This window comes from Scomber scombrus, chromosome 1 (assembly GCF_963691925.1).
Source record: "Scomber scombrus chromosome 1, fScoSco1.1, whole genome shotgun sequence".
Lineage (NCBI taxonomy): Eukaryota > Metazoa > Chordata > Actinopteri > Scombriformes > Scombridae > Scomber > Scomber scombrus.
Genome location: NC_084970.1, coordinates 2,014,494 through 2,037,658, shown reverse-complemented (window position 1 = coordinate 2,037,658; position 23,165 = coordinate 2,014,494). Strand labels below are relative to the sequence as shown.

Genomic DNA, 23,165 nt, shown 5'->3' with positions numbered 1-23,165 from the left:
CAGATATCAAATAAATCAAACAAAACCCAATCTTTTTATTTTATTATCGACAACAACAAATAATAAAATTGACCTGTGAGTGCCGGTGTTTGTTTGAATTGTCACTACAACTGTGTAACCAATACGCACCTTTTACTTTTCAAAACTTTGTTATGGTCTGCATGTATATGAAGAGGATCTGCTGTCCCAAACTCATTGAAGATGAAGCTAAACCTTACAACGAAAGCTGGTGTTCTGAAAGACTCCTCGTGTGCTACATGACTGTCCAGAGATGTGACAGACCTCCTGCCATGCTTGTACTCCAGAGTGTGTTTACAATCACTGTTGTTGTACATGTCGTGCTGATTCTTCTGCTTTTCATTGTGATGTTCTAGGTGCTTTGGTGGCTTCCCACTGTGAACTTGGCTTCTTCTACTCTGGAACCCCCTCTGAAGCCCACTAGGAGGTCTGAAGCAACCTTTGAAGGCTCCTGGTGTGAAGTTGGTCAGCAGTGAGTTTAGAGAGATGAAGACATGTGTCCTGTTTCTGGCAGCTCTGCTGCTCCCTAGCATCCGAGCAGGTGAGTTGGAACACACTTTTTCTGGTCTTTATTTCCACAGAAATGGTAGGCTGAGAACATTTGTTTTGCTATTTTACACTGACTTCAAATAGAGCAAGTTCATTCAGTTATTAGATTCTACCACCTTATACATCACTGTAATATCAAACTGATTCTCATTATTCAGTGTACAGATTTCAGGATGTTGTTGCCATGAATGAAAGGGAAATGTGGCAGGTGATTGATCAAATTGAACCTTGGGTATATGTTATATTGATGAATCTAATATTTTGGAGGTAAATGATATTCAAAAGAATGATTTCACATTTAGATACGATACAGATATGTATTCAACGTGATTTTAAAATCGGTCACCTTGTCACATCCCCACACTGCCCAACAAAGAGCTTCTCTCTAGAGACTGATAGATAGTGAAGTCTTGTTTCAGAATACAGGACATTACACTGGCTATATTTATTGTAATGAAAAATATGACACCTATCGCAACAGTGTGGATCTTTGTGTTTAAAGTCCAACTGAAATGACAAGTCATCCCTTTATGCAGTCAATAGCCACATCAATCATTTTCAAATGTATTGTCTATAGTATATGTTATTGAAGAGAAGACAGAAAGGTCTTTGGAGGCCCTTCAAAAAATGTCTGTTTCTCCTCAAGAATCTGGCTCATCAGGTCAGTGTGTATGTTTTATTGAAAGCTCAGTCTTCAGTTCCACAGCCCCCATTAAAAAGATCTGATAAAATGATAAACTAGCTGTAGACTAGCTGGTGAACATGTGGAGAATTTAGCAGCTAAAGAGCCAGATATCTCCCTCAGGAGTTGGTAGACAGTAAAAACAGAGCTAAAAGAGAGAGAGAGTGAATATTGGACTTCCATTCAGCAGGTGGACAGAAACACGACTCCAAATGAATGATGTTGCTCCATAAATGCTGGAAATGGAAATAGGATTAAAGGATAAGCAATATTGGCAATATTCTTAATTCTTCATACTTTCAACAAATCCCATGAATAGACCAAAACCAACAATGTGTCAGTCTGTCATCGTTTCCTGGCTACTCAGCTCGACGCCCATTGGTTAATACTGAAGATGTTAATCTTTAACAACCACTTACAAACAAATGCAGAAGTTGCATTTTAAAGTCAGTCATTTCTTAAAACAGCTGTGTACTTCAGGTGTTGAGAAAACATTTCTCAGTGATGTGTTTTTTTTAAAGAAAAATATTGAATACCAGTACAAACAGACCAAGTAATGAACAAAGCAAATGTGTATGCTGTCAAAAACATGAAATTTGATTTCAGTTGGACTTCCTGTAACAGAAGAATAAGCTGTATCAGGCTTTAGATAAACACAATACTTTGTAGCTAACATTCTGTTGGTTTGGTCTTTAATAGGATTTATTGATAAGAATAAAAAGACAAACATAATGGTGTTGCTGTCCTTTAATGGGATGTGTGTACTCTCTGGCTTAGTGAATGTGGACCACTAAGATAAGCTCTACCACTGATGACTGCATTCTGTTTCCTTTCTCTCTCCAATCACCTCACTGTTGCCTTTGTTATTCTCTGTCTAACTCATCACTGCATATTATTTTAGTCAGAAATCTGCAGTTGGGTGTATGTGTGGACAAGTTCAGGTTAAGCTCATGGGCTGCTTTTTATGTGTAATTATTATGTGTGGATTTGGTGTCAGATCACCATTTTTTACAGACATGTCCATGTAGTGTTGCTACTGGAGGTAACCCTACTCATAGCACATTCAGCTTAGCAGTGTGAAGACTTTACTGCTCTTCAACACCTCACACCATTTCTCCACAAACACCCTCCTATAGCATTTCCCCCCCAATGACACGTAAGTGATAACAGGCTGAATTTCCTATTAAGTGGTGAGCTTAGTTAGTCAAGTGGGTTTTTTTCTTCTTTTGTAACATTTAGTATTGGCAGTAATTGCCTCATACATGAACACAGCACTTCTTCCAATGAAAAAAAAATTGCTACTGAACATAATTCAGGCAATACAACATATTTGTAATATATAAACAATTTCTTGGCTTGCATCAAAATGTGTAACGTTGGTCTAACAGTGCAAAACATAGTTTCACAATAATGGCTCTAAAATTCTAAAATGCGGTCACGTGACCATCAAGTTTTTATATTTGAAGAAAAACAGGCTGCCATTCATTTAATTCTCAGTGGCAATGTTTTAACCCTCACATGCTGTTCATAGTCTGCCTCCGCACCAATTCATTCATACATTCCCCATCAGTCATCAATAAATGTTTGATTAATCCTTCTGTTTGATTAAAAGACATTCACAATCACTATGTTATGGTCCAGGAGAACATTTGATAGAATATGATGTATACAACATCCTTTTTTTTTTTTTTAAAAAGCATTTTATTTTCATTTTCGTACACTGAGGGTCACTTTAGGTAAAGTCCAGCTAAAAGTTATGTGTACATGGTATTTTTACAGCTCTCAAATATAAATACAATGGGTCATATTTGACCCTGAATAGTATGTAAGGGTTAAGATAGTTTCAGCATTAAAATACATTTTGATAACATTTCTATGGAGAAATGATGTTCCTGCCCGAAATTCATTTCCCAGGATGAGACAGACTGAGCTGGTGTGAGGGGTGTTTGCCTTCACCGACCTGAGCTAGCAGGACAGGTTCATTCAGGGATTTTGTATCCTACAAGCAGTGCTTTGGGTCAAATCAAAACCTCAAATATAAACACACTGCAGACTTGTGTTTGCTTCTATGTCATGTAGGAAAGCAGATTTCTTCTTCTCTTGGCAGACTTACAAACAGGCATCTCGCCAAGCAACGCCACAAATTATCCGTGTGTGTGTGTGTGTGTGGAATAGTGCTCAAGGCATTAGAAAAGTTCCTGCACTATAAACCCAACACATATCCCTGTTTCTCTCTCAGCAGCTCTTTTTATTGCAGCTTTATTGCAGCTGCAGACAGACTTTTTCAAAGCTGTAAGCAAATCTTACTAATCACAGTGTCTAATCTCAGGCAGACTGACTTTTTATTTAGGTTAAGTCACAGGGCCACATTTAAATGAAAAGGCTCAAACATAGTGGAATCATTATGAACAGCATGAATGGATGATTAATACTGTAGTAATAATAATAATAATAATGATGATAATATGAGATTTGAATGTGCGTTTGACTTTATGTGCATCTTTTTCCTTTCTGGCCAAGTTTTATAAAACAATAGTGAATGTGACCTCTTTTTTTACATGCTCCTTTATAGGTTTAGGACGTTTTTAAAGAAAAAAAGATGCACAGTAGGACCGGATGATATGACTAAAATCTCATATCCCGATATAGGTTATTTCATATACCAATAAAGATACCTATCCTGATAGCACCTCTTCATACAAGGAATAAATAGTTGGTCTGTGCTTCCCACCCCCCATGTTACTTTAACCCCCTGTGACCCTACATCCTCATATGGGGACATTACATTTTGGGTTTGCTGGACCTTATACTTCATTCTGCTTAACGTTGATCTATTGACCTCATTCATATATATGATACATATGATTTGTTTCAGTCAGGAACACTGTCGTCATAGATCAAACCATTTATTGCAACAAATGGAAATACAGTTTTACTTGGTGCTAAAGGCTCCACTCTAAGATGCTCCCTAGATTAGCCAGCAGCATGCTGAGCTAAAACAGGGAGTATGATGCAAAATCCCCAAGACAAACATGGAACCAAGCCAAGATAACACCCATGCTAAGCATCAGCCAGACTACAGATAAATCTATGTGTAACAGCAAGCATGCTGCTGACCTCAGAAATGCATTGAAGAATTAGGATGCAGCATGCATCCTGAAGATCATCCTACTGTTGTGTGAACTATCAATGTGTAGCAGCAAGCATGCTGCAGACTTCCGTTGAACAACTGCTTCTGAGAGGGATGTAAGCATGCAACCCAGGAGAGGTCACACTACATAAGTTAGCAAACCCCAGCCAACCACTTTAAATTCAGCATTTATGATCACAACATGACAAAGTCCTTCTGTCTTTGCACTCATAGCATGTTGAGCTGCACTTATTTCATTTACTCCCAGGCGAGCATAACGTTCCTAGGCGCCTGAAGACCAGCCACCCCTGGCTTTTAGAGTGGATGCAGGAACCCAGGCAGCTGCAGAGATACTTGCACCAATGCAGAAGGAGTGGGAGGTGTACAGTTCAGAGGGGAGGCCTCATTGTTTGCAGGGGAGATGGAAGCAATCTAGATATGAATGATCTGCCCTGTGAATCATTCTCATGGTGAAGTTAAGGAGGTCTAATAAAGACCTGTTTAGCAGACATCCCAACTCTCCCAGAAGTTCCGTGGGTCTCCTGCATATTGATAGCGGCTCCCTGATGCCCGCAAATGAGATACGATCTCCCGGAATCTGGAGCGAGCAAGCAAGAGTGCGCGCTAGAGAGTGACTGCACACGTGTGTGTTTGTGTGACTATCAATGCAGCGTGTGTGAGAGCAAAGCGTCCTGATAGGTCTGTGTTGCTGCTTAGTAGACCAATCGCATTATCAACAGTACCATGAACAGAGAAAACGGTGTGAGAGGTAAGAAGCTGTTAATACTTGAAGCACTATCATCATGAGGCCGACAGTCTATTAACAGACGCTTTTTCACAGAATATTTGCGAGTTGCAATGCCAATAGGATTTATGCAAAATATGAAAATGGAGGGCTATCATAACCATGATCATGTAGGCTCACTGTGTGTGAAAAAGATCCACATGCTGCACAGGAGAGGGCCTTATTGATTGATTGATTGATTGATTGAGCTTTTAATTGGTTAGTACATTGCTGCTTTTGTAAATTTATGGTAGAGAGCACCCCCATAAGACATAGCCAGGTCTGAGATAATGCCAAATACAGTCCAGATCAAATGTTGCTGATGTTCCTCCAGATGCCAAAGGCAACATTAAACACAGCCATAGTCAGACTTTGACAGGCTGGGAGGCAACCAGGCATCTATCAGATACTACGTCTGAACAAGGCACAATTGAACTAAATTAATGTTGTTACCTACGAGGATTTGATTCCTCAGCTGAGGAGAGACTGCAGTGTCAGGTGGAGAGGAGGGGACTCCTGTAGAGGCTGCGGGGACTACAGTTCCCAGGGTTCTGTGCGGCGTCATGGTCCTGCCAGTTTTTGCAAGTGTTGTATCATACATGGGAATGTATTATATGAGTGTAAAAGGCCAAAATGTGATATGTTGCCTCGAGGCAACATCATACCATAGAGGGCTAAATGTGCCTATGAAGCTGGTTATCAACCAAAACCATGTTCTACTAATGGATTCCATCTATGGCCTTATATTTCATCCACCTGATCACTTTCAAAAAACATTTACCTGGTCTAAAGAATGCATGACGAGTGTACATTCTCACCACACATTCTGTGTATGTATGGTTTCTGTGTATGCATCATTAATGCATCTGGCCCCTCTGGTGGACCAACACAGTCATGCTGCATGCGTAGCTAGAAACACTATAGCTAAGCTGCTGCCTGCACTGTGTTTGCTTTGCTTTGCAATTATGTGAAATGAAAGTTTAATGATCCCTGTCAGGAGGAAATTGAGCCGTTAAAGAGCAAACAGTGATAGAATAAATGTAAAGAGTATCCTTACATTCAGACACATTGAGAACAATGTAAATGAAAATGTGCAAAATATGAGAATTAGACAGCTGTTAATCAGGTTCCAGCTCATTAGCAAATGTGTTGTTAAGACAGATGTTTTGTTTAGACCGTGTATGCCATCAGTTCATTTCCTCTTCATTTGACTCAAGCTTCATCAAAGTGTACTTAAGATTTTTCCTCAGCTTGTTTCTCTAATAACTGAAGAGCCAGACATCTGATGACTAAATCCCTTTATCCTGTTCAAATGAACAAGATCTAAATGTTTATCATAAAAATGTGGCTTAAAACTGAATACGTGTCAGTTTCTGACAGTTTCTCGAGGACAACCACAACACCCACATTTATCTTCTACACATATACTCTCTGGTAGATGCCACTGTGGCAGACAACCAAGTGGCGATAATCATCTTGTGCTTATATACTCATGGGTAGAAGGTGCATGACGCCATTGACAGTTGACCAAATGAAATGGACCGTTACCATAACTAAAATTATCTTTAATTTCTGGGTTTGAAAGTTGTTGGAAACATCAAGAGTTTAACCATGAGCTCAAGTGTTTTTAGACTGGTACAGTCAGTACAAACATACCACAGAGTAAACAGTAATGCAATAGATAATGGATGTGTTACAGTCTATTTATTATCCTGTCTGGATCTATATTTAGAGTTGTGAAGAAACCAGGTGCAGTGCTTTGAAGTCTATATTTTTTTTAACGTTTTTTTTTTTTTAAACGTTTTTTACGGTGTCATTCTCCCTGACTCACCTGTTTTGAAGGTTTTGAGATTGAGTTCAGCCACAGTTCATTTTGTTGTTAAAAGAATTGGAAAAGCAAAGCAGCATGTTCAGCAGTTTTCCTCACAGCTGCCAAACACTGAAGTTACTGGCAGCCACAGATCTCAGAGGACTAAGTTCAGACGCTAACTCAGAAGTGTGTGCGGTTACTGGTGTGAACAGCTGCTGATATGGAACTTTTCACTTTATACTGTAATCGAGCCTGTGGTTTTATAGTGTAAGCATTTTCTATTTTATGTCTATCTCCTTCAGTATTTTAAGGATGTGGAAATTAAAATAAATGGACATGAATAAGTGAGTTCAATGTTCGAGTGACTGGAAGTTATGCCTTTCAGATGACGTCAATAGAATACGACTTTCTTTTCTTTTATAAGGTGATTTGGGCTTATTAAGAGGAAGCACTCAGATTGCTGATGGTGAATATAAGCTTCACATCTACTTTTTTCCAATGCTTTATTGATTTATTTTATTTTATTGTAAATAAACACAACATATAACATCCTCCCATAACAGTCTCAGCCATAAAGATTTTTTTTTTAATTCAACAAAAAAGAGATGAGTATATCCACATAATTTAGAAATAAGTACTCCTAATTAACTGTACTAATATAAATAAATACACATATGTACACCCATACTGTACCTACACTTACATACACACATTTGTACCTATGTACATCCACACATACATTCAAATATATATACGTTTTGCATTTAAAAAAATAAATAATAGGAAGAAAAATAAACAAATAATAATTATTATTATACTAAATAAAATAATGATATTTCTCATCTACTTTTAAATGACTGCGTGGACACACTGTGGATTTTGTCCTCCATCACTTCCATTGAAAGCACATGTAAAAGGGGATCTTAATAGTCAGTATGAACAGGAGCAATGATTACAGAGAGGAAAACCTCTTTACTGTTCATATAAACACCTCACTGTTTTTAAGACACACTTGGAAAAAGTGTGAACCTCTCCTTTTACACTCAGTATGCACAGCAGTCTGCACCTGGGACACCATGCCAATGTCAGTAAGCTTATACTAAGATGGATGGTTTATTGTAACACAGACAGATAATGGCACAGTATCCAGGTTACAACAGAGTCACAGCAGGACTGCAGACAAACACACCAACACCTCCACAGACAAACAACCATCAATCACAAACAGCAGAAAGCCGCTGATTGCGCATTGCCATCTATCAATCTGTGTTATGCCTCTGGGAAATCTACTTGACAATCCAGGTCCCGACCAGTCAATGCCATTGATGAATCCATTAGGTGGCAGGGAGATGAGGTAACCACCACAGTCACAGGAGAGCCAACTTATCGGGCAGATTGGACATTTACACAGTGTGTCTCTGTGTTATCCTGACAATAACAGACACACACTAAATGGGTTTATCAGTCACTCTTACTCTTGAGTGAGCAATCCAATAACCTTGTGTTATTTTATCCTCGTGTAAATAGTTGGAAAGCTGAGAAAGTTACAGAATAGAGAGGGAATGACAAAATCCCACACAGAGAGCACTCATTGACAAACATGCATCCAGCTGATCTTCTCATTCTGTGATGTTCAGTGGGTTGCTGCGTGTTGTAACTCTGCTGCATTTAGTTCCACCTCATGATTTGCTACATACACACTGCCTGTCAACAGCCCCAAACAAACGTGCGTTAACCTGTTGCTTTCAATGAAAGGTGAGAAGTTGGCCTCTGTGTATACCTGGTTTGAATCTGGTGCCTGCATCTGTAATCATCCTCTGCTCTGTCTTTAGTGCCTCCTCTTTCATTTGTGTGTTGTAGCAAAGCAGCACCGGACGCTTGTTGAATATTAGCGCCCTTGGTCGCTAACTGGACAGCACATTAACACTATTCATTCAAGGGAGTATATTTGTTCCATTCACTGGTGTCTCATAAATGACTGGAACAATTTTATACTCAAACTGGATGGTGTAACACTGCTTACATGATGGCTTTCTCCATTTATACTCTGCAGTCCTCTCTGTCTCCTCAAAGGCCAGTCCTGTCAAGAAAAAGTTCAAGTTGAACTATGCTTGAAAGGTTACTTCACTTCTGTGAGCAGATCCATTGATCTGTCAAATCTATTTCAATGAATTTGTTTCATTCTGAATGTTTTGTTGCTGTAAATGCTATAAATGCTGTAAACTGTCATCTCTCTACTGAAGGAAAAAAAGAGCAATAACTATGTATCTTCCACATATTTTGGCTATTTTTCTAAGTGCATGTGCAGGGGTTTACCAAGTGCATAACACTTGGTAGAGAACTCTCAGCTTTTATCTGTTCATTTCAGTTTGAACCTTGTAAGAAAACGTGCCTCAGTGTTATAATGGTTGGAAAACGCTGCATCACTGTGTTTTTTGAACAGACTGGAACATTTCCAAGAGATGATGGTATTGGTGCAGGGAGTGTTGTGCACTGGGCCAATCAGGTGTCAAGATAGACATGGATGTCACATCACTCAAAAGCAATGAAAGGGAGGGCAAGACTTGATGACTACTGATCTGAATGAATATTGCTGTCCCGTGTTATTCCTGCTTTTATTTACCCAAGTAAGTGTGTGTTCTTACACTGACCTGACACCCAGGCCAATCAGCAGACGAATCAGGCAGAACAACAGGAATTGTCCTGGTTCTTCCTTTGACCAGTCCATGTCTGTCATCACAAAACAATTTCCTAATTTAAACCATTTGATATTCACTGACTGCAGGTTATTTAAGCTGACTCCAATATATCATACTGTAAGATATCCTATACCTTGCCGGCTGGTAACGGCACTTTTAATAATGATCAGTTATGTTTCCACAAAGAAGGTGATCAAATTGTAAGCTACTTCCAAAGTTTCAGGAAAAAATAAAATGTGAATCGTTACGGGTTTCTATGAACTACTGTTATATGTGAACTGAACCAGACAGCACATGATGAAACAGATGAACATTTATCTAACAGTGGTTTGTAATGGATGGATGATGTCATCCTGCTGATAGGGGCATATTTTAATTCATGAACGTAACAAAATTATAGAGTTAATCTGCAGTAGTAGCTCTGATACTTAAGGACATTACATTAATTTCACAATTAATTATTATTAATAATTATAGTCCATGTCCCGATCACAGATAACAATGAAAAAGCTTACCTAAAAGAAATGGAAGAGCTGGTGTCTGGATGACAACCTACTCCTGAACTTCAGTTAGACTAAAGAGCTGATGGTTGACTTTGGGAAGAAGCAGCAACTATGCTCCCCGCTTATTATTAAAGGGTCCTCGGGGGACAGGGTTCACTTCCGACTAGTTCAGCGCTTTATTGACCCTGGAGGGGAAATTTGATTTGCAGTGACAGTACAAAAAACTAACACAATAATAATAAATAAACAGTTACATCATAGAACATCATCACAGCATACAGCACAAACAAAGATCCTAAATGAGCCCCCTATCATTATTACTGTTCCTATTCTATTTTAAGCTCTTTTAAATACACAAATTGAAGGAACTGGTAGAATTACATTTCACTGTGATTAAATGTGTCTAATAAACTTGTTTGATGTTTTTTAAGAAACATGCAGTTAAGTGCAATAAGCCAGAGTCTGACAATTTCATACACTCAGTTCAACTTGATTTGGTGTTAAAGGTTCACTTCTTCATCAAGACACATCATATCCTGTTGCTATAATTTTGGAGGGCTCTCCTTGCCTCTATGAAGGATTTCTTTCTGACTGTTGAATGTCAGAATAAAACAGTAAGTCAAGATAGAAGTTGTGTTTTGATTTTGAGGGACTAACATAAAACCTAGATTTTTTTACCCTGATGTCTATATTATGCAGTCGTTTTCCCGCTCAAAACGCAAGTGTATTTGATATTTGTCCTATAAAAAGCAATGTTCCAGCTGTTAAAGATTTCTTCAAGGTGGCAATAAAGCCTGATAAATGATAACGGCTGAAGCATGTGGTAAAATATTTCATTTGCTCTAAAAGTGGCTGAATGTTTTCCATCAATTCTTTGGCTTTGGCTTCACACACATTTTAGAGGGACTGCAGGATTGCTACAAGGTTGCTTGTTGATACAGTGAAGGCCAGGGAGAGATGAGAGAAAGGATGACTCACAGCTACATTTTTATTTCATTTCATTTTTTATACTAGTGTGAGGAGAGTGTTGTATTCATTTGGTGCAATATATCTCTGGTCTGCCTGCACATAGTCATCTGTGTCATCTGCCCCGGTTTTTGTAACTCTTGATTATGAAGTGTAACCCGTTGTATGAATAAGGAATATTATGACATGTAGTAGTAATAGGTCAACAATCTCACATAAATAATGCAGATAGTAGCTGTGAATCACTGTGTTTTCTTTCCACCTCATTATGCATCAAACATAAGTTTGTGCAGCGTGTTGTCCAAAGATGTTTAAGGCAGCAGTGTTTTCCACCTGTTATCTTTTAAAAGGCATTAATTCAATCAAAAATTCAAATTCAAAATTACTTTATTTATCCCCGAGGGGAAATTCAATTAGTCTGTTAGCTCTTCTGTAAATTATTGAAGAGTTAGACAGCCTGATGGCTGTAGGAGCTAAGGATCTTTTAAATCTCTCCGTCCTGCAACGGAGAGAAAGGAGCCGTCCACTACTGTTTTTTTGGTCCATAAAGGTGTTGTGTAGCGGATAAAGATAAAGATAAAGATACATTTATTGATCCCACATATATATATATATATATATATATATATATATATATATATATATATATATATATATATATATATATATATATATATATATATACAACAACATCTTGACAGTGCATCTCTCCACCACCTCCTCCAGTGTGTCCAACCTGGCTCCAATCACAGAGCCAGCTCTTTTGACTAGTTTGTCCAACCGCCTTGCTTCTCTGTGTCTGATGCTACCTCCTCAGCAGTTAAATTGTACACCTAAAAAGTGACAGAGGTAGCTGTATAAAGATTGAAAATAGGGATGTTCGATAATATCGGCCGATATTTCCTTAAAAATGTAATATTGGGTAGCATCGGTATCGGGTTTTATAACTGATGTTTGTTCTGTAGTCTTCAGCATTTCTGAGCCGGCATGAACGCAGCATGGGACGTTTACCGGCGCGCGCTTGATGACGTATAACAACAACAACACGCTAGACTTGTGGGTCGCTAACCGTGGCCGTCAGAGTCCGGTGGGTCCTATCTGGGTCCTACTCTGCTGTGGGGACACAACAGCTGAGAGGACCGAGTGAGAGGCATAGACTGTATATAAGAAATGGACGTAACATCCGTGATCACATTGGTTTGTGGACTGCTGCTCGGAAGCCAATAGTTTCAGATCTGAGCAGCGCCATCTTGAAAATCTCAGGTGCATGCCGGGAAAAATAAAAACACGGATTCTACTTATATGGGCATCAGGAGGAGCAAGAGGACGGAGCGGGGGAGGTTGCGAGGGCTGGATCTACCACAGTCTACATCGGCAACGTGGTGATGCTAACCAAGTTAGCTGTTACGACTAACTATAACCACAAAACTCCGGAGAAAACTGTCGGTGTGAAACAAGTCCACGGCTATTTCCTGCAGTCTATCTGTCCGCGCTCCTGAACCTGTGAATCAATCAACTTGTCAATCAAGACGTAGCCACGCCCTAATGCATACCCTGCTTTATCGTCAAATATAAAATCAGGGAGGCCAAAATTTCACAAATGAAAATCATACTGCATTGAAGAAGGCTTTAAATTAGCGATTGAGACCATAAACACATTTTAAAAACGTTTACTGAGGTTAGAAATCAAGTGAGAAGTTGGTGAATTCTCCATTGACTTGTATAGAGACGGAAGTCCTTTTGACACCAAAATGGTTGCCCCCTGGTGGCCTTCTGATATAATGCAGTTTTAAGTTACTTCCATGTTGGCCTCATTTCAGAGGACCGGAACTCCCAGCCTGGTGAGAGGACGTTCCTGTAAAGTTCCCGCCTCCAGAAACGGGGCTTATGTCTGTGGTTTGGAACTATTTCCAAGTGTGTCCTATGGATAATACATTTGCAATTTGCAATGACTGCAAAGCAGCATAATAAATATGGCAGTGCCATACTGGCACTTTTTTCCATAACTTTAATTAAGTAATTAAGTTGAAGTTGTTCTCTTATTTTGCTCAGACAGTGTTTACATTTGGAAAGCCATGTTGCATTTATGTATGCATCCAGTGGGGCATCACAATAAAATTAGGCATAATGTGTTAATTCAACAGTAGGAGATATGTTATGTTGTGACCTAATAGTTTTGGTGTAAAAAGCCTGCATATATCGGTATCGGGTGATATCGGTATCGGAAATTAAGAGTTGGACAATATCGGAATATCGGATATCGGCAGAAAAGTAAATATCGAGCATCCCTAATTGAAAACCCATGTTTTCTTTGACATTTCACTACACCTGGTTAAAGGGCATAAAGTGGATGAAAATATTTAAAGATTGTTACAGAATGTTACAAAATGTCATTGATTCCACTGTTTGAAATGGTGTTTCAGACACATGAAGACAATCCCACAAACACTTTGTTAGAAGTGTACTGGTACGAGACATCAACAGCATGAGATGTATCAGCTCACAAATGAACGGATGAAGTTAAATGTTTGTGTATTTTCCTGTCTCTTGCAGTTTGTCCAGATAAGGATCCAGGACTGCAGCCATGGATGCCGGGACACAGTGAAGACCACCGTGTTACTATTGGTTATGGCAGGAAGGTCCTCCTCACAACTTCAGCTACAGTCCACTCCATCGAAATCCTCAGTGGAGGTAAGCCAATCACATCCATGATGTGAAAATCCTTAAATATCAATAATTAAATGTATATACTGTATATATATATTTGGATGGCGTGGAAAAGTTAGTGTATCAATAAAAGCTAATTATGTGTGCAAATGAAAATATACTTAGAGAATGAATCATGGCTTACATGAAGCATGTGACTGCTGTCCACTGAAGCTTCTTCTCTACTGAAGAGACAATCACATTAGTAACATACAATCTCATTCATCCAAATGTTAGGTTGCTTTTATTAACACACAGTTCACAGTGTTTAAAATGACCAAATAACATTAAATCTATCCTTTTATTTATACTTAAAAGGGGGAAATTCAAAGTTGTGTATGTAAGTAGTAAGTAATGGTGAAGTGATGAAAAATAACATAAAATAAAAATACTTTATACAATAAACAATCTCTCAAATTTGCCAATCCCCTGAATTTGGACCTTCATTGATGTTATTTTTTTACTCCATAAAACCCCTTAATCAACCCACATTTATTTATTTTTTCTTAATTGATACCAAAGCAAGGCCAGTATATGAAATCCTTGAGTAATTCCCTTGAAATATCATTAATTTTCATCTAAAAATATTCAGCTCCCTAAGATAACCCCAAAATCCCAACCTAAATAAAGCCATCATTTTCATTGATTATCAAATGAATGTGTGTATTAAAGGGAGGGCCTTTTAGAAAAAGGCGGTTTCATTTTCTCTCTTTCATATCCCTGACTACTGCATCAAAACCATGGATTTATAGAAAGATATCTGATAAGAAAATGAAGGATTCATTCCATTATTATGTTGTAGTTTGGTTGGGTTGGGTGGCGTTGTGGACTGAGGCTGTAATGTTCATCTTTCAAAGACTTTTCTGCCACATTTAACCATAAAGCCATTTTGATATAAATGGTCTATTCTACACTCTGTGGTCAATTCCTTACAGAAGTGTCTCAGACTGAAAGAGATTTTGAAGTGAAAAGATTTGATTGCCTATTTAAGGGTTGCATTGTACCAAACAAAGGCATAAACGGCTTAATATTATTTAAGAAAATAGGCCTGTTGAAAGCAGGGCTTTAGTCAATCAGAAAAAAAGCAGCACATGTAAAAGGTGATGTCTGATGTTCAACAGCTATTCATCACTTCACTATTGAATCATTGGATTCAGAACTGGTAACATGGGTGGTTGGCTAGCTACATCTGCTGTGTGTGTGTGTGTGTGTGTGTGTGTGTGTGTGTGTGTGTATGTGTGTGTGTGCGCGTGTGCGTGTGCATGTGTGCGTGTGTGTGTGTGTGTGTGCGCGTGTGCGTGTGTGCGTGTGTGTGTGTGTGTGTTTGTGTGTGGACAACCTGAGCTCAGGGCCATAAATGGTAGGAAGACAGGAGGTGTCTGAGGGCAGTGGGGCATGAAAAACCTGCCAGGAGGCTTCATCACTCTCTCTCTCTCTCTCTCTCTCTCTCTCTCTCTCTCTCTCTCTCTCTCTCTCTCTCTCTCTCTCTCTCTCTCTCTCTCTCTCTCTCTCTCTCCCTCTCTATGTCTCTTACTCATGTAGGAAAGCTGGTGATTGCTGACACCAACCGGCCCATACTGCTTCGAACAAAACACATTCTGATTGGGAACAAAGGGGAGCTGCACATCGGAAGCCCAGACTGTCCTTATAAAGGCAACCTCAACATTTCCCTGTTTGGAAGGTAGCGTTGTGTGGAGTAACTCATACAAACATGGTGATATTGTGTTCTGTTCTCAGTGAGTGACTCTACCAACACATTAACACAGGTTATAAGCAGTTCAAATCCATTAACACAAATGATATCTGATGTGTTGAAACTGCAATGCACTGTTGTTAAACACTTGATCCCATGTAGTCAATGTGGTCATTCTCTCATGGGATGAATCAAATGACGTTTGATTGATTTGATGTTAATGGGAGTATGACACAAATACATGTATGAATATTAAAGTGGACCTCTTCAAAGGATAAGTGGAGAGATCAAATTCAGCATACAGTGACTTTATGAACCAGTATTGCCTCAGCCCTGATCTTGAAACCCCTTTTTGTTTTGTCTACAGTTTGGTGAGTTTTTATAAGTTTTATGACCGTCTCAGTGACTGAACATTTAAAGAGTTAAAGTTAGAAAGTTGTTGTTTTTGGACTGGATCAGGGCTATAACTGTGTGTGTATCTATAGCATGCTGTATCTTATTCCTCTGTATCACAGAGCTCCACTGTTGTCCACCACTCATACTAAAACATATCAGTGAGCCATGCTGTGGCACTGCGTGTCATGTTACTTCATTACCATAAAAAAACAACAACACACACACATACACACACACACACACACATACACACACAAACACACACATACACACACACACACACACACACACACACACACACACACACACACACACAAACACACACATACACACACACACACACACATACACACACACAATGGTTGATTTTCACTCAATCCCACACACACTGTCCCGTTGCCAGAAATTCTCACTAGAGCACCAAATGTGGATTCATCCTGCACAAAAGCACTATTTCCTCCTCCTCCTTTTTTAAAGATTTGCATCCTCAGTAGGGACCAATGTTCTTTAGTATGAGGGCCACAGACGGAGTAGGGAAGTCAGAAACTACTGACAGAACAATACTTGTTGGTTTGGGTCAGGAAAATAGAATGCATGTTATATAATAATATATAATACCTGATATGAAATATATAACGATCTTATCCTCAAGTTCATGTCCAGGTGAGGACTATTATCACACTCTCTCCCCTACTCTACCTGTTTTTTTGTTTTTTTATCCTGTCCCCCTCTATTGCCAAATTATAAAACCTCATCCAAATGACATGGTCACCTAGGCAACCTCTGCATCAATGAAAGACTAGCAAGCATCACATCGTTTTTACCCTATCGTTATCAAAGTGAAACCTGAAGTATACTTTGTTCTCTCATATTCAACATGAATATAACTAAGTCATTTTAACTCCATCACTGTTCTCAGATTGGATGACAGTGATCAGGAACACAGTTACTTTGGCCGGAAGTACATTGGCGTAGGGACCGGAGGGACACTCGAGATCCACGGAGCACAGAAGCTGTCATGGACTTTTCTCAACAAGACCCTCAACCCTGGAGAGAGCAACCAAAACAACTACCTGTTCCAGAGAAGCTGGGGGAACCGAGGCATCATTATCCACGTCATCGACCCCAAGACCGGAGAGGTGCTGCGTGATGACAGGTGAGGGTGTTATCAATGCAGGAGCTGCTTTTCTCTGCTGCTTCACCATCATCACACTTCTAATTGGAGCAGAAATGATACGATGGCTGATGGCTCATAAACTGTCTCACCACAGGATTGTAATAAAAGAGAAAAACAATCCTCAAATGGCTCTGGCATTGTTTCATGCAGAGATATTCAATTTAGAAATTGATGCCATCCTTACTAATGTTTCGTGATAAATTATCCATCATGTTTTTATTCCAGATGGATATCATATAGATTGGTAAATCGATTAAGCCGTATTAGAGGAGGAGGCAGGGCAGTGAACAGCCTCCAATTCAGTCTAATTTTCTGTTGTTACACCATGTCTGATATAAAGGTGACAGTGTTTAATACAGGGTCATTACAACATGTTTAATATGCATGAGTATAAGTGAGAGATTAGAGAATAATTCAATGCTCATTATGAATGGAAAAGAAGAAAATATTGCTTTGAAGTGGGTTAGTGTTACACAAGTGGATGTAAATGGTTATTCAGCTTATATTTGCTCTTTTGCTTTTGTGCTCTTTAGATGTTATTTTAGCTTCCACTTTGTGTGGAGATACACTTCCTGATTTTGTTAGACAACCAATAGTGTCCCTTTATCCTAAAAGTAGTAATTATCCAGTGAGCTGGAAGAAGATTGTTAGATGTAGGGGTGCTATTAGCAACTAAAATGACAAATTCCTTTTTCTCAAAAGTGAGCAGAGACATGTAATTCACAAAACAAAGAGTTATTGTGCTGTTACAAGAAAAACATGCAATCTGATATCAGTTGAATTTTAACCATATCAGAAGGTTTCTTTAAGCAACTCGAATTTCACTCTTTTCTGTGTCATTTTTTGAGGTTGACCATTGATCATCTGATCTTCCTGTGTGTATACATATAGTGTATTGTGTATAAGGTACAGGAGAATGTGCATTTATCCTTTCTTTAAATACGGTACTTTCATTTCTAAACCTGAAAACAAGGGCATAGGTTTGGTTTTAACTTGAGTTTTGTGCACCGAAATTGTTCTCTATCTTTCTTTTCTCTTTCATACATGCACATGTGAGCACACACACACACAAAGAGCCTGACTCAAAGTTTGCTTTATGGAATATGTACTAAAACCTGTAAAAAAAAATCTGTACTTCTCTGTTTAAACAAACTAACTCTGTAATCCATTTTCAAACTGCACCTGACATTCTGTAGTTCTGCCTGGGCAAACTGTGGCTAATTTACCTCATAAATAATGTCCATGTCATTAATGATACACAATAACAGCTCTGTCCTTCATCCACTCATGGAAAAGCAGAGAAAAGAGGTTATATAAATATTTCTCCTAATGATTTTACAGACGATTAATGTTTGGGATTCATAACACAGCATTTGGTTCTTATTTAAAAAGGACCTGGAGTCTTAATTCAATTGTGGAGGAGTTTAATAAAATAACAATCACAAATATGCTAACAACACCTAACCACTGAAATAGAAATATAACATTAAATTATGTTAGTTTTGAAATATTTAAACTTCAGATTCTCCAAAGACACAATAATGAGTTTGCTTGTTACCCTCCCTTCATTCCCACAGGTTTGACACATACCGCAGTAAAGATGAGAGTCGTCGTCTTACGAAGTATGTGGATAGTGTGGAGGCAGGACTCATAATGGCCATGGTGGTTAACGACGAGGGCTCCAACAACTTGGAGGACTCAGCCAAGAAGAGCCTCTCCAGATTGGGCAGCCAGCACATCAGCAGTCTGGGATTTCGGTGAGCTCTTGAAATATTATATTAGATGACATCACTGTAGCACTCTGGCAACTTGCGATGAATAAGCTGTCATTTTGAATTTTTTAGACAAAGATAAAAACTAATCAAAAATATAACAAAATCACAATAAATTACAATAATTGTTAGTCACACCCTACTGATCAGTACCATGATCTCAACACATCTGCTCACTTCTCCCAATTCAATCTCAGAGGTAATAAAGTTCACACTCATGTGTTGCTTAAGCTCCCAGCACTGTATATCTATGGAGCATTTTTTTAATTGCTGGGACATAATGAGGAAATGTTACAGTAACAAGTCTACAGTGTACAGTCTGTAACTGATGAAATATTGAAGATTGTTAAATTTTGTCCTAGCGTTGCTATTTTAACGGACGCAGGTTCTCCAGCTATTACGGTAAAAGCGGAGCGGCCCTCAGAAACTCACAGACCAACATACATAGCCAATCTTCTCTCGTGACGCTAATCAGCCAATCAAATCTGTGGATTGGGGCATGCGGAGAGACTCGACTGTCAGTGAGATACACACGGAGATGTTGATTTGATTGGGGAGCGTCGGATTCTTGCAAATGGCATTACGACCACTGGACGGACCCATAGACACCAGATTTTTTTAACAGCTGATCTGTATCTTATTCTACTGTCAGAACATAATGGTAGTTTTAGAAAATATAACACAAAAATAGTTACATACTGAAGCTTAAACAAACACCTGGGATTCGCCTTTACACTTATTAATATGACCGGTAACTAATGTTAGCGTGAAACTGCAACATTAGCTGTAAACAGCAGAGCAATTAGCTGTAAACTTTATAAAGTTATTGGTTAGTTAGCAAACAGTTGCTGATTGACACACCCAGCAGACACAGAGGAACATTTCATTTGGAGTCGTGTTTGTGTCCACCTGATTACTGTAAGACCTGTAGTCACCCTCCTTTTTAGCATTATTTGAGTCTCCACCAACTCCTAAGAATATCTTGCTCTTTCACTGGATGTGGTTTGATATGGTCAGAAGTGTGCTCTATTGCACCTGTAAACACACCCAGCAGTGATGTTACAGCGTGCCGAGACCCTAGACCTGCCAACACTCCCGTTTTTCCCAGGTTTGCCCATATTTTCGCCCCCTCTCCCACTGCGCTTTCATTTTGTTGTATCTCACAAGACACTCCCATAATTGACACGGCCCTCAACCTTTATAATGAATGATCGGTATACACATGGATCCATAAGTTTTGTTTGTTTTTCTGACATGACCCCAGTTGCCAGATCATCTATGAAAAAAAAAATCTACGCACGCACAATCCACACAAAATAATATTTCAACCCATCTGTCACCACAATTGGATTCGAGAGGTGTGTGCACAGCTGCTCTCTGCACAGGCAGTCTGTCTCCTCCTGTCCTCTGTCCCCCTTCCCCTGCTGATGATGTGAGTCACTGCCTTCAGGTACTGCTGGTAGAGAGGAGGGGCTGCGTTGTCTGAGCTAAGTTAACAAGAAATGTTCCAAATTTGAAGATATGTGGTCAACTCAGATAAACAGTTAGGCTACATATTACAGCTTTCTTAACCAGCACACTATGGTTGTGTAAAACATACAAGCGGTGGATGGGACACTGCAGGCAAAGCAGTACATGTTTATGCTTGTTGAACAGCTGGTTTGATAACGTACTTGACTTTTTTTGACCCTCTTATCCCTTACATCATAGCCACTTGCAGCCCAAGTAACTCTAGCAGTTACCCAGCCTCCAGAAGACACCAGATTGCTTCCTCAAGCATCCAACTTTAACTTTGACATGTAACAGCAACAAAGACATCAGGTGACTGTAGCAGCATCACATCAGACTGCCTAACACCGATGTCCGTTTTAGACACTAAAATATACAGGAAGAAATAAGTAGCATTATTGTCATGTCCAGTAATGAGCCTGATAGTCCTACTGTTCCATACAACTAATGGATTGTTCATACAAGCCACCGACTGGTCACCTGGTTAAGTTCAGGGTCATAGTTCAAAGAAACGAGCACTGGTAGGAGACTGTGTCAAAGTGGAGATATGACAATGTTACACTCCTTCCTCCTTTGCAGATGCACATCAGTAAAATGTAAACGATATTCATCGTAAGCATTATCAATAGTAATCAGTGAAGATGTCATTATTCATTTGTTAGAGAAAAGCAGGGAAAATACAATCATGTCATTTTCTAACACCAGTGCAACAAGTTAAATATAACAGTAAAATATGATCAAACTGCTGCTGAATTATATGCCAACTTTAGTCATGTCTTTTGGTTCTGCCCATTGTTTTGGAATAACATACAGAGGGAAATTAACACCATGTTAAATGAAGTTGTACCTATGAACACGGACTTTGTGCTGTTAGATAAATTGGTAGATAAAATAAAAATGAGAATGATAAATACTTAAGGATATTGTGTATAACAGCACTGAAACAGATAACAAGAAATTGGCTTCAAAAAAACAACGTGTCCCCAGATAGATGCATGGAGAGACATTGTTCAACAAATATATCAAATGGAGTACTTAACTTAAAAATGAGGAGGGGGGGGGGTCTGAAACTGTTTGAAAAAAGATGGTCTAAGTGGTTGATTTTGGCTTATCACTGATATATTGGCATTGGTGTTTTTGCCGTCTGATATATGCCGATATTTTTTTTAAAAGATATATATGCATTCTATGTATATTTAATCCGTTTTCCTAATTCAAGTTTAATATATACATATTAAATTCCCTGTGACTTTACTGTTTCAAAGCACTGATGTCATTTTATAAAAATTAAGTTTATTCTTAAACTGTAAAACGTTATGTCTCCATTGCATATTATTGTATACTTATTATATACGATTATCGGCTGATATATCAATATCGGAATTTTTTAACTCCCCAATATCGGTATCGGCATCGACCCCAAAAATCCATTATGGGTCGGGCTCTAGTTATTTTATTTATGTTATACTTATTGTGTTGTTTACACTGGGTGATACACCTTGTCACATTTAAAAAAAGGGAGGTATAAGTGCAGAATGCATGAAATGAAAGTGATGACAATAAAAGAAAAAGAAAAGAAAGTATAAAAGAAAGCAAAAGTCTTCACCTTGGTTAGGGGTAGACCAGAAGGCAAACACACCAAGAGCCTCAGTTTGATTCCAGTAGCGATCTTTGTTGCATGTCACTCTTCTCTCTCTCTCTCTCTCTCTCTCTCTCTCTCTCTCTCTCTCTCTCTCTCTCTCTCTCTCTCTCTCTCTCTCTCTCTCTCTCTCTCTCTCTCTCTCTCTCTCTCTCTCTCTCTCTCTCTCTCTCTCTCTCTCTCTCTCTCCATGTGTTTCCTCTCTGTCTCTGCACTGTCAGCTGGCCAATGACAGAAAAAATGCTCCAAAATATATATTTGTAAAAACTTTGCCTAGCCTTGATACACACACACATACTCCTATTTATGGAGTACTATGGCAGCTAATCCTGTTGTGTGTGCTTTAGTGATGTCTCTCACTACACAGAATGTTTTTGGGGGGAAAAAAGCTCCAGTGTTAGTATGTCAGGAATGCATGGGAAATGGAAACTGAATCATGCCCTGATAATAAAAACCCTTGGAGATGTCTGAGTTTCTGACATAATAGTATTCTGAGTCTCTAAGAATGTGTACACTTGTACACTGATGGATTCCTCCAATAAGAATCAGCTGTGCTCTTTTGTTACTCAAAGAAAAAAAAATTTAGACATTTCTTTGTAAGAGCTTTACACAGTTAACCACAAGCTTGTATGAATGTGTTTTGAACAAAGCGAGTCATCTGCTGTTTGAGAAGCCTTGTTGTGGGCTGAGAAAAAAAACAAAAAAACGGGTGAATCTTGGCAGTGCGGTCCTTGCGGTCAGCCTCTGAGCCAGGCAGTGTTATGAAACTTAAAGCACTGAGAAGGGTTTCATAAACGACACGAAGACAGGGCAAGAGTTAACATTCCCTTTCCTAATTTGCACGTTGCTCCATGGCTGTGGATGCTGTGGAGGACAGAGTAAATGGATTGTAGCGATGGTGACGCGACAGAGGGATTCTTGCCTAATGACTCTTGTCGCCTTCTCTCCTGACACCGTTGCCAAACAGGCCAACGCTGGTGTCATCAGGAGAGAGGCTGTGCAATTTGCGGCGCACCCGGAGACATTTTAATAAGCTGGAATTTATGAGACAGTGTAGGCTATGCAATACATTCTCAGTTATGTAATTTGCATATGTTTACTGCAGCTGCCACAGTGGTGCTGGTGGCAGCAC

General features: G+C 39.0%; 1 protein-coding gene across 2 annotated transcripts in view; it reads left to right on the top strand.

The window, feature by feature from the left end:
• The first annotated feature begins 384 nt into the window (after window positions 1–384).
• Window positions 385–23,165, top strand: part of LOC133980350 (cell migration-inducing and hyaluronan-binding protein-like) — a 115,634-nt gene continuing 92,853 nt past the window's right edge. For both annotated transcript variants that reach the window (XR_009925169.1, XM_062419057.1), the window contains exons 1-5: window positions 385–559; window positions 13,695–13,832; window positions 15,390–15,528; window positions 16,856–17,092; window positions 18,691–18,870. Coding sequence is in view for 1 of the 2 variants with exons in the window: in XM_062419057.1 (XP_062275041.1) it covers window positions 505–559; window positions 13,695–13,832; window positions 15,390–15,528; window positions 16,856–17,092; window positions 18,691–18,870 (749 nt within the window). In the remaining variant the exon portion in view is untranslated. The remainder of the gene's footprint in view (window positions 560–13,694; window positions 13,833–15,389; window positions 15,529–16,855; window positions 17,093–18,690; window positions 18,871–23,165) is intronic.